Source organism: Chrysemys picta, chromosome 8, assembly GCF_011386835.1.
Source record: "Chrysemys picta bellii isolate R12L10 chromosome 8, ASM1138683v2, whole genome shotgun sequence".
NCBI lineage: Eukaryota > Metazoa > Chordata > Testudines > Emydidae > Chrysemys > Chrysemys picta.
In genome coordinates, this window is record NC_088798.1 from 66,021,633 (window position 1) to 66,033,950 (window position 12,318).

A 12,318-nucleotide genomic window follows, 5' to 3' on the forward strand; every position below is an offset into this window, starting at 1 on the left:
TCAAGCCGGGCCTTAAAAACCTCCAAGGAAGGAGACTCCACCACCTCCCTAGGTAATGCATTCCAGTGCTTCACCACCCTCCTAGTGAAATAGCGTTTCCTAATATCCAACCTGGACCTCCCACACTGCAACTTGAGACCATTGCTCCTTGTTCTGTCATCTGCCACCACTGAGAACAGCCGAGCTCCATCCTCTTCGGAACCCCCCTTCAGGTAGTTGAAGGCTGCTATCAAATCCCCCCTAATTCTTCTCTTCTGGAGACTAAACAATCCCAGTTCCCTCAGCCTCTCCTCATAAGTCATGTACTCCAGACCCCTAATCATTTTTGTTGCCCTCCGTTGGACTCTTTCCAGTTTTTCCACATCCTTCTTGTAGTGTGGGGCCCAAAACTGGACACAGTATTCTAGATGAGGCCTCACCAATGTCGAATAAAGGGGAACGATCACGTTCCTCGATCTGCTGGCAATGCCCCTACTTATACAGCCCAAAATGCCGTTAGCCTTCTTGGCAACAAGAGCACACTGTTGACTCATATCCAGCTTCTCGTCCACTGTGACCCCTAGGTCCTTTTCTGCAGAACTGCTACCTAGCCATTCGGTCCCTAGTCTGTGGCAGTGCATGGGATTCTTCCGTCCTAAGTGCAGGACTCTGCACTTGTCCTTGTTGAACCTCATCAGGTTTTTTTTGGCCCAATCCTCTAATTTGTCTAGGTCCCTCTGTATCCGATCCCTACCCTCTAGTGTATCTACCACGCCTCCTAGTTTAGTGTCATCTGCAAACTTGCTGAGAGTGCAGTCCACACCATCTTCCAGATCATTAATAAAGATATTAAACAAAACCGGCCCCAGGACCGACCCTTGGGGCACTCCGCTTGAAACCGGCTGCCAACTACACATGGAGCCATTGATCACTACCCATTGAGCCCAACGATCTAGCCAGCTTTCTATCCACCATACAGTCCATTCATCCAGCCCATACTTCTTTAACTTGGCGGCAAGAATACTGTGGGAGACCGTATCAAAAGCTTTGCTAAAGTCAAGGAATAACACATCCACTGCTTTCCCCTCATCCACAGAGCCAGTTATCTCATCATAGAAGGCAATTAGGTTAGTCAGGCACGACTTCCCCTTGGTGAATCCATGCTGACTGTTCCTGATCACTTTCCTCTCCTCTAAATGCTTCATAATTGATTCCTTGAGGACCTGCTCCATGATTTTTCCAGGGACTGAGGTGAGGCTGACTGGCCTGTAGTTCCCCGGATCCTCCTTCTTCCCTTTTTTAAAGATGGGCACTACATTAGCCTTTTTCCAGTCATCTGGGACCTCCCCCGATCTCATCACTGAAGAGAATACTATTGACACCACTGTAACTGCACAGCCATTACTCCTAGCTTCTCCCTCAACTCTCCATTGGTTTCTTACACCCTTCTGCTGGCCCCTTTCTCTCCCACTGGAAGGGGTCAGAATTCAGGCCACCAGGAATCATCTCCCAAAACATCAGGATGTTTCTTGGTGCCTTAGTTGCACTGGGGTGAGGAATGCTGGGATGCCTTTGCCTTCACCTGGGCAGTCAGTGGAAGTACCCTGGCTCACCAACTTTTTTTCCTTTTGATTTTTTTTAAATGGAAAGTTTTGTAAACCAAGTTACAACTATACAACACTGCCAATTTAGACATGAATGTCAGTCAGGACATACAAAGGAAAGGCTCTCAGAGCAACAAGAACTCACCCACACTGTATATGTTGTGTAATAAGACGAGGGCCGGCTCTAGGATTTTTGCCACCCAAAGCAAAAACAATTTTGGCCGCCCCCACCCCCCCCCCACTTATTTAATTACCCCACCCCCGGCCCCGCCTCAACTCCGCTCCTTCCCCAAATCCCCAGCCCTGCCTCCACCCCCCAGGCTCTCAAGCCTAGGAGGGAGGGAGGGGGAGAAGCGGCGCCCGCGCCGCGGCCACTCGGAGTCTCCCCCTCCCTCCCAGGCTCTCAAACCTGGGAGGGAGAGGGAGACTCCGAGTGGCCGCGGCGCAGGCGCCGCTTCTCCCCCTCCCTCCCAGGCTCTCAAGCCTGGGACAGAGGGGGAGCAGCGGCGCGCGAAACGGCCGCTCGGGATCTCCCCCTCCCTCCCAGGTTTGAGAGCCTGGGAGGGAGGGGGAGACCCCGAGCCGCCGCGGCGCGCGAAACACCTGATTCGCACGCCGCTGCTCCCCCTCCCTCCCAGGTTTGAGAGCCTGGGAGGGAGGGCGAGTAGCAGCGCACGAATCAGCTGTTTCGCACGCCGTGGCAGCAGCAGCGGAGGTGAGCTAGGGCGGCCGGGGCACATTTTTAGGGGCGGCATTCTGGCGCCGGCCATGCCGCCCCTAAAAATGTGCCGCCCCAAGCACCAGCTTGTTTTGCTGGTGCCTAGAGCCGGCCCTGAATAAGACATATTAACAGTAACTATTAAAATGATATATGGGTGCGTTACTGTGGTAACTTTGTCTTCATTTCCTGACTATATTTAAGGTCCAGATTTTAACCAGATCACACTGGTCTGCAGGGAAAGGTGCAAGGTCCTCCCATACAACCTTGTGTCCATGCAAGAAAGGGTAATTTCACTCATGTGAGCAGTCCAATTGGTTTTGCAGGATCAGACCCTTAGTACTTGTTCTCTGTTTTCCTCTGCAATGCTTCTAGCACAAGGCATGACAAAACCTTGGGCACCTCAGAGGTCAAATAACTCCAGTTCAAGGAACTCAAGCTTCACTGATGAAGCCTGCAGAGCCTGCTAGCCATAAACCAAGTCTTTCTTTAGAAAAAAGAGAGAAATTAAAGGCAATAGGTTAACATGAAAGCAACACTAGGTTGAGAAATCAAGCTGTCTCAGAAGTCAGTAAATTTGAGCAAATTTGTTTCTTCAATAATATTAACTGACATATTCAGCTTTTTCACCTGGGCCCGAGAACCCACCCATGGTTTTCTTATCATGACCCTTCCAGTCCTTTGATCTTTAACCCCTTTCTCCTTCCCTATCACTAGGAGACTCCTCCCCATATTATGAAACAGCGAGCCCACCGCAACTAAGCCTTCATCTCAGCTCCCTTCCTTGTACAAACTTATGTTCCTTTTCTCCTGGCCCCCGCATCACTTCAATATTGTGGGGGGACCATACATCAGAAATAACCAAAACTTAAGTGTTTGATTTCCCAGCTTCACCATTGCATTCCATCTTGGTTTTGGGAAGGACTAAGTATTTACCTGGCAGACAGTTGCACTCATAGGTAAAGTCACTGGTTTGATGACATGTCCCTCCATTCATACATGGTGATGGTGAACATGGCACATATGTGTTCTCACAGCGGTGTCCTCTAAAGCCTGGCTTGCACTGGCATTGGTAAGAACCAGGCAAATTGTGACAACTTCCACCGTTTTGGCATTGTCCTGATGTGGCACATTCATTTACATCAATCTCGCACTTTGGGCCAGTATAGCCTACTGGGCAGGTGCAGGAGAACCCACTTCCAGATGTGATACACGTACTTCCATTGGCACATGGCTGAGACACACAAGCATCAATCCACTGGCAGTCCTTTCCTGTAAAACCAAGACATGTGTGAGCTTCTGTCAATCAGAAATTGTTTGGATGGAAGATAGAGACTTCTCTCCCTCCATCCCCATGACATCCCAAAGCTGAGATGTCTTTCTGCATACACCAACTGTGTACTCTACAATGGATCTAAAACACAAGCATTTCCCATTGCAACCACCAATTTGATTTAGTTCTAACCTGTTTAGGTGGGAGCTGCAAGATAGAGAACCCTGTGATTTATGCGAAGTACCGGTAATCAATGAACTGGAATAATACTGCACTGCTGACATTTACTCTACTCTCCAACTTGGTCTTCAAGGAGAAAGGCAGGTTTCTGAATTTCCCCTTGACATAGAAGTAAGCTTCCCTACAGAAAGCTGTTGCGGGCAAAATTTGCTCAGTTAGCTGTTCTAGGAGCTTGTCTACTTGGGGCAGTTATTCTAGAATAAGACAGACCATTTAAAGGCCACGTCTACACTACCCGCTGGATCAGCGGGTAGTAATCGATCTATCGGGGATCGATTTATCACATCTTGTCTAGATGCGACAAATCAATCCCCGAATCGATGCCCCACTCCACCTCGGCAGGAGGAGTAAGCGGAGTCAACGGGGGAGCCACGGCAGTTGCCTTGCCGCCGTGAGGACGGCCAGGTAAGTCGAACTAAGATACTTCGACTTCAGCTATGCGAATAGCGTAGCTGAAGTTGCGTATCTTAGATCAATTTCCCCCCCCTCCCCCTCCCAGTGTAGACCAGCCCAAAGTGCAATAGCTATTCTGGAATAACTCCTGATGTAGACAATCTCTTCTAGAATAGCTATTGAGGTCAGTTTCCCCACTCGACAAGCCCTAAGAGATTAAAATATATACCTCATGAAGGGTGAGAGGCCCAAAATTTGGCTTAAAAACCCCCCAAACTTTCCATGCTATATCTCCTAGTTCTCATTTGCAGTGCTGAAGCTATTAGTTTGACAGCATATTAGGGCAAAACTAGAACATTTTTAAGAGGGTACATCCAGCTTAAAGGTACTTCAAATGGGAGGGGACGACGACTAAGGACACAATTATGAAGTCCCACCTGTGTAACCTGGTGGACAGACACACTCATATGTGTCCTGGAGAAGCAGTTGGCAGGTCCCTCCATTTAAACAGGGGTGAGATACAAAGCAGATGTGCGATTCAGAGTATCTGCAGTCCTCGCCTGTGAATCCTAAAGCACATTTACAAGTGGCTTTTCCGACCACAGATGTAGTTTCACATGTTCCTCCATTCTGACAGGTATGGCTTTCACAAGGGTTTCTGTACTGACAGTAGTCTCCAAGAAAACCCTCTGGACACCTACAAGAGAATGGAAATCATGACTAGCAGTATTCACTCTGATCCTCACAATGCAAGCTACTACTGTGAAAGGTAAAGGTCCCAGTACTGACACCATTAACACCCAGAGTCTTTCCTACCTAGACAGCAACATTACATACCCTAATGCACAGACCATACTCAGGAAAGCCCTTATGTTATTTATGACTGTCCAAAGTGAGAATCCTGAAAGTATAAGGTCATAACATTAATTCATATATAAAACTTAATGAAACTCCAATTACATTTAATTAGGGGCAAAAACATTCTGTCCCATCCTCCCTGCCCCCCCATATGACTGATAGACAGACAGATACTGTCTTCCCATCCCTTCAATATTTTTAAAGTTGAGTATTAGTTAATTCCACTTTGCTATAACTAATAATGTCCTCTGCAGAAGTAAGCAACCAATCTGAATAACAGATGCGATCCATCTCAAAACCTTTAGTGTACTTATCCCCTCACAACACCACTATGAAGTAGGGAAGTGCTGTTAACCCCACTATATAGATAGGGAACTGAGGCTGTGACTTGTCAAAGGTTGAACACGAAGCCTCTAGCAACACAGGAACTGAACCCGGGTCTCCCAAGTCTCAGGCCATAGGCACAGGCTTCCTCCTTTCCCCGGGGGTGTTCAACCCCCACTCAGCCTCAGGCCCCGCCCCACTCCACCCCACCCCTCTTCCCCCAAGACTTCACCCCATCCTGTCTCTTCCCGCCCAGTTCCACCCCCTCCCCTGAGCACACCTCCGCCCCACCCCTCCCACTGGCTACCAGTGGGTGCTAAGTGCACCCACGGAGTCAGCACCTATGTCCCAGGCTAACACTTTAACCACTAGACCAAACTGGGGGTTGGGACCCCTCAGGGGGTCACAAGGTTATTACATGGGGGGGGTCACGAGGTGTCAGCCTCCATCCCAAACCCTGCTTTGCCTCCAACATTTATAATGATATTATAAATTAAAAACACTTTTAAGGGGGGGGGGGTCACACTCAGGGGCTTGCTATGTGAAAGGGGTCACCAGTACAAAAAAGTTTGAGAACCACTGCACTAGACCATCTTTCTTCCATCTCTAAGAAATACAAAAATGAACTGTTACATTTATTGATAACACTGGTCTACAATTTTTGAGAAGTCGTCTGCTTCAGAGATAAAATGTGCTATTTATTATGTATTTTGATGTGCTGAATTCAAATATGACAATTAAAACAACTGACTGGCTACTGTTTCTAAGATATTTAAGTTTTTACATTTTATGTCTATGTATATTGTGTAGATAGTAGAGTTTTAATCATTAATTGTAAACCTAGGTCTTTTCATGTGTTTATGGTTGCTTTACATGATAATATTTCACCTGTCCTGTTTATGTAACACTTTAAAAATCAGCAAAAGGGTTATATAAATAAAATTTATTATGAAACAAAAGGCAAAAAACTATTATGTAGATAGTTTAGTCCTATTCAGTGTCTACTCGGCGCTTCTTGGCTTGTCTCTTGTATTCATTAAATGGAGCATCTCTTGTCACTGTCCAGCAATAGTCTGCAAGCATTGATGGGCTCCATTTGCCCTGATAGCGTTTCTCCATTGTTGCAATGTCCTGGTGAAATCGCTCGCCGTGCTCGTCGCTCACTGCTCCGCAGTTCGGTGGAAAAAAATCTAGATGAGAGTACAAAAAATGTATCTTTAGTGACATGTTGCAACCAAGGCTTTTGTATGCCTTGAGGAGGTTTTCCACCAACAACCTGTAGTTGTCTGCCTTGCTGTTTCCGAGAAAATTTATTGCCACTAACTGGAAGGCTTTCCATGCCGTCTTTTCCTTGCCACGCAGTGCATGATCAAATGCATCATCTCGAAGAAGTTCACGAATCTGAGGACCAACAAAGACACCTTCCTTTATCTTAGGGCTTGTCTATACTTACGCGCTGGTTCGGCGGCAGGCAATCGAACTTCTGGGTTCGATTTATCGTGTCTTGTCTGGACGCGATAAATCGAACCCAGAAGTGCTCACCGTCGACTCCAGTAATCCTGCTCAGCGCGAAGAGTACGCGGAGTCGACGGGGGAGCCTGCCTGCCATGTCTGGACCGCAGTAAGTTCGAACTAAGGTACGTCGACTTCAGCTACTTTATTCACGTAGCTGAAGTTGCGTACCTTAGTTCGAATTGGGGGGTTAGTGTAGACCAGGCCTTAGCTTCACTTAACCTTGGAAATTTTCCACGGAGGTACTTGAAAGCTGCTTGTGTTTTGTCAATGGCCTTGACAAAGTTCTTCATCAGACCCAGCTTGATGTGTAAGGGTGGTAACAAAAATCTTCCTTGATTCAACAAGTGGTGGATGCAGAACACTTTTCCTCTCAGGCTCCAATGACTGTCGGAGTGGCCAATCTTTCTTGATGTAGTGGGAATCTCTTGCACAACTATCCCATTCGCAGAGAAACAGCAGTACTTTGTGTACCCAGTCTGCAGACCAGGCAAGAGAGCAACAACCTTCAAATCGCCACAAAGCTGCCACTGATGTTGGTCATAGTTTATGCACCTCAAAAGTTGTTTCATGTTGTCATAAGTTTCCTTCATATGGACTGCATGACCAACTGGAATTGATGGCAAAACATTGCCATTATGCAGTAAAACAGCTTTAAGACTCGTCTTCGATGAATCAATGAACAGTCTCCACTCATCTGGATCGTGAACGATGTTGAGGGCTGCCATCACACCATCGATGTTGTTGCAGGCTACAAGATCACCTTCCACGAAGAAGAATGGGACAAGATCCTTTTGACGGTCACGGAACATGGAAACCCTAACATCACCTGCCAGGAGATTCCACTGCTGTAGTCTGGAGCCCAACAGCTCTGCCTTACTCTTGGGTAATTCCAAATCCCTGACGAGGTCATTCAGTTCACCTTGGGTTATGAGGTGTGGTTCAGAGGAGGAGGATGGGAGATGTTGTACTTAAAGTACTGCACAGGATCTTTTTAGGGGGAATAAGGCAGAACGCCACATTTATTAGTAATTTATATATTTTTTAACACTGTATTATATGCATATAATATATTACACTTACACACACACACACACACACAAACACACTCCGTCTTGTTGTTACCAATTAGTTGCTTCCCTTAACTTTACTGGCCAGGTGAGTTAGATGGGGGAGGGGGTGGAGCCGGGCTTCTGCCGATCCGGATTGATGCTTCCATGTTTACAAGACGAGACCCGGGGTCCTCTGCAAGACACCTCACTTTTATAGCAGCTTTCCTTTTATGCAAATTTATACCAGATTCAAACTCTGTGTTTGTGTCCATTGGTCCTTTGTGCTGCTTTTTTTTGAGTGTTGTTCCAATGCTGCAAAGAGGGTATTTTTAAAAGAAGGTGCTTGCTTTTAACCCCCGAGGCCGATGGTATGTCTGCTTGTCTTTAATGAGCCCACTTGACGCGTTTTATTGTCCTTGGGTCTGGCTCCCAGCCCCTCTCCAACAGTTGAGGCTGTCTGGAGGTGCTGCCTTCCATGCCTTGCTCATCCACACCTCATTCATTCAACAGGGCAATTGATTAAGAGTGGGGGGGGGGAAAAGCTCTTGTTTTACTGCTAGCAAAAAGAAATTTTTCTTCTATCTTATTCTATCCTTAGGGGCTATAATATTATACCAAGGGCAATGCAAAGTTTCTAAATAAGGCTTTAATACAAAGTCCGATAAAAACAGAGGTCACACATGGGTAAACCCACCACAAGGTTATATGAAAAGGCACAATGTAAAGTCATATAAAAATTATCAAAAATTTATCTACACCGACCCTTGGGGCACTCCGCTTGAAACCGGCTGCCAACTACACATGGAGCCATTGATCACTACCCGTTGAGCCTGACGATCTAGCTAGCTTTCTATCCACCTTACAGTCCATTCATCCATTCTTGGCGTCAAGAATACTGTGGGAGACCGTATCAAAAGCTTTGCTAAAGTCAAGGAATAACACATCCACTGCTTTCCCCTCATCCACAGAGCCAGTTATCTCATCATAGAAGGCAATTAGGTTAGTCAGGCACGACTTCCCCTTGGTGAATCCATGCTGACTGTTCCTGATCACTTTCCTCTCCTCTAAGTGTTTCAGAATTGATTCCTTGAGGACCTGCTCCATGATTTTTCCAGGGACTGAGGTGAGGCTGACTGGCCTGTAGTTTCCCGGATCCTCCTTCTTCCCTTTTTTAAAATGGGCACTACATTAGCTTTTTTCCAGTCATCCGGGACCTCCCCCGATCGCCATGAGTTTTCAAAAATAATGGTCAATGGCTCTGCAATCTCATCCGCCAACTCCTTTAGCACCCTCGGATGCAGCGCATCTGGCCCCTTGTGCACGTCCAGTTTTTCTAAATAGTCCCGAACCACTTCTTTCTCCACAGAGGGCTGGTTACCTTCTCCCCATATTGTGCTGCCCAGTGCAGCAGTCTGGGAGCTGACCTTGTTCGTGAAGACTGAGACAAAAAACTCACTTATCCTCCGCCATTCCCAAGTCAAGGGTCGTATATACTGACCCAATAGCATATCTTGAAAACTAGAGCCAATCAACAATTTTAAGCATTATTTTCGTTCTCAGTGACCCAGAATTAGTAAAGTTTGACTACATTTATTTCAGAAGCATTTTGGCTGTAGAGCAGTGTAATCGGGGCAATATTATAAAGATTTATATGTGCAGAATCACTATTTCTCACTAAGCAAGACTTGTGTAAACACAGTGCTGTAATCCATCTGCTGACTGGCCTTTGGGCTAGGAATTTTCAATCCCCTTTGAAGCAATGAGCGGAAACTGCCATTTGTTTCCTTCAGCTAAAGGAGCAACCTGCAAAATGTACATCAAATAAGCCAAAATATCAAAAACGCTGAGAAAAATGGACTGTGTCGATATGCAGATTTTTCTACATTCTAGATGGCTTGATGAGGAATCAAAATATGTACATCTTGTCTAAGAGGCAACTAGGAGCATCAGACATGACACACACTACAAATATTTTAGCGATGAACTCCAGATGCTCCGTTTTCCCTACTCCAGGATATGAGTAATTCCAAATTAAGTCAGTGATAGTTACTCAGATCCAGGGAAGGGAGATTCTGACCAAGAAGAGTGATTAGTTCTCTCATGAGGTCCAAGGCAAAGTATCTAGTGGCAACAGAACTGAAATCAACTGTTTACTAATTTGTTTAAAATGCACACATCTGATGGATTAAAAACTGTCTGGTTTCCGAATGCAACAGTAACCAGGGAGTCATCTTCAAGCAGGTATGTTTCTAGTGTGGCGCCACATGGATCCCAGTGGCTGAAAGTTGAAGCTAGACAAATTCTGACTAGAAATAAGGGCAAATTTTTTAAAATGAGAGTAATTAGCCATTGGAACAATTTACCACGGGTCATGGTGGATTCTCCATCGCCAACCATTTTTAAATTAAGATTGATGTTTTTCTAAAAGTTCTGCTTCAATTCAAACAGGAATTAATTCAGGGTTATCCTGTGGCCTGTGTTATACAGGAGGTCAGACTTAATGACCACAATGGTCTCTTCTTGTCTTATCATCGGTGAAAAAGTTTTGGATACATGTACAAAGAGTAACAATTCCATGGACTATAAATAAGCAACATTGTCCTAAACTGAAGAAGATCTTCTCCATCCATCCCCTCCATGCCTCCAAACTAGAATTCTCCCATAACCCTCTTTAATCTACTCCTACCCTTCCACACCAGAAAAAGTCTGGGAGAACACAAAAGATCTGCAGGGTGACCCAAGGTTAACAAGTTTGGGGAAGCAAATTCTGAAATTGAAGCTTCTTATCTGAAAATACTCTGCCTCCTTTGGGGCTGATGGCTCAAGCTCCTCAGCTGATCTGAACTGCTGTAGATGCCTAGACTTTAAGGTCTGAAGGGACTATCACGATCATCTAGTATGCTCTGCATATCACAGGCCACAGAACTCACTCCTGTAATAGACCCATAACCTCTGGCTAAGTCACTGAAGTACTCAAACCTTGATTTAAAAACTTCAAGTTACAAAGAATCCACGATTTACTCTAATTCAAACCAGCAAGTGACTTGTGCACCATGCTGCATAGGAAGGCAAAAAAAATAATATGGTTTACTCTCTGCCAATTTGACTTGGGGGAAATTTCGTTCCTGACCCCAAAGATGGTGATCAGTTAGACCTAAGCAAGTGGGTGAGACCCATCAGCCAGACACCTGGGCAAAAATTCTCTGTAGCAACTCAGAGCCCTCCCTCATTTGGGTCCCATCTCTAGCTGTTGGGGATATTTGCTAATAACAGTTGCAGATGGGCTATATGCCATTGTAGGAAACCTCATCATACTATACCCTCCATAAACTCAGTTTTGAATTAAGTTCGGTTTTTTGCCCCGATTACTACCCTTGGCAGGCTGTTTCAGAACTTCAGTCCTCATTCAAGAGGCAGTCTCAGGTATCCAGGGCCCAAACCATTTGTAGTTTTATAGATTACATTTAACATCCAAGATTGTCCACAAAAGTGAATTGAAAACCAGGATGGCTGAGAATGCACTCCCTGCGGGGCTACATCTTAGGCTAATGGTGGGATAACATCCGAAAAGGCTAATATCCCATAGACAGCAACGAGAGTGCTAGCGTAGCCCAAGCAGATTTACACCAATGTAGTGTCTAACCCTACTCAGTACAGGACTGCAACCAGACTAGGTATAAATAAGTATGGAAGTAAGGAAGGTATAGATAACGCTGATTTACTGCATAAGCATTATGAGACAATATACCCTGAGAAACAGAAGACCCTCCACACATGCCCCATCAGGTCACCAGAAACGTGCATCAGTTTATACCTGGCAACTTTGAGAATTGCAGTAAAGCGATTTGAATGCTTCTAATCCACCAGCCACTGCTATAAACTTGTATCAGTTTCCCTAGTAATGAGGCACAGAAAGATTTGCTCTTTCAAGTTCTTTACATAAAAAGCCATTTGTCTAGAGAGCAGCTTAAAATTACAGCAGATTGTGTCAGCTCCAAAATGACAGGCTCAGAACAGGAAATAATACCCTTTCTAAACAAAAGCCACTGTTTCTCCAGTTTTCCATCTAATCCTCAGGAACAGTATTGGGAGCATGAAGTTTGTCCGGGCACTTTCTAGAAGCACGTGGGCTTTCTTTGTCTACTTCAGCAAGAATTTAATCATTTATTTAAGAACAAGTTTCACATATAGGCTATTTCCAATTATGATTTTTGAAGCTACAAAGAATTTTGAGTGGAAAAATGTCTTATGGGCTGCATCAGCCCAGCAGCTGTTTATAATTAAAGCTTCTCCTTTACTCCCTCTGGGCTACTTTCCAGCACAAATACTTTAGTCAGAACTTAGTCCAACCCGCTTTTTTCCTTC

At 45.4% G+C, this 12,318-nt stretch overlaps 1 protein-coding gene across 4 annotated transcripts in view; it reads right to left on the reverse strand.

Annotated features, from left to right (window-relative positions):
• Window positions 1-12,318, reverse strand: part of NOTCH2 (notch receptor 2) — a 146,960-nt gene that overhangs the window by 98,157 nt on the left and 36,485 nt on the right. For all 4 annotated transcript variants that reach the window (XR_006174623.2, XR_002888087.3, XR_002888086.3 and 1 more), the window contains exons 3-4: window positions 4,645-4,904; window positions 3,238-3,573 (exon numbers count right to left, since the gene is read on the reverse strand). Coding sequence is in view for 1 of the 4 variants with exons in the window: in XM_008163149.4 (XP_008161371.3) it covers window positions 3,238-3,573; window positions 4,645-4,904 (596 nt within the window). In the remaining 3 variants the exon portion in view is untranslated. The remainder of the gene's footprint in view (window positions 1-3,237; window positions 3,574-4,644; window positions 4,905-12,318) is intronic.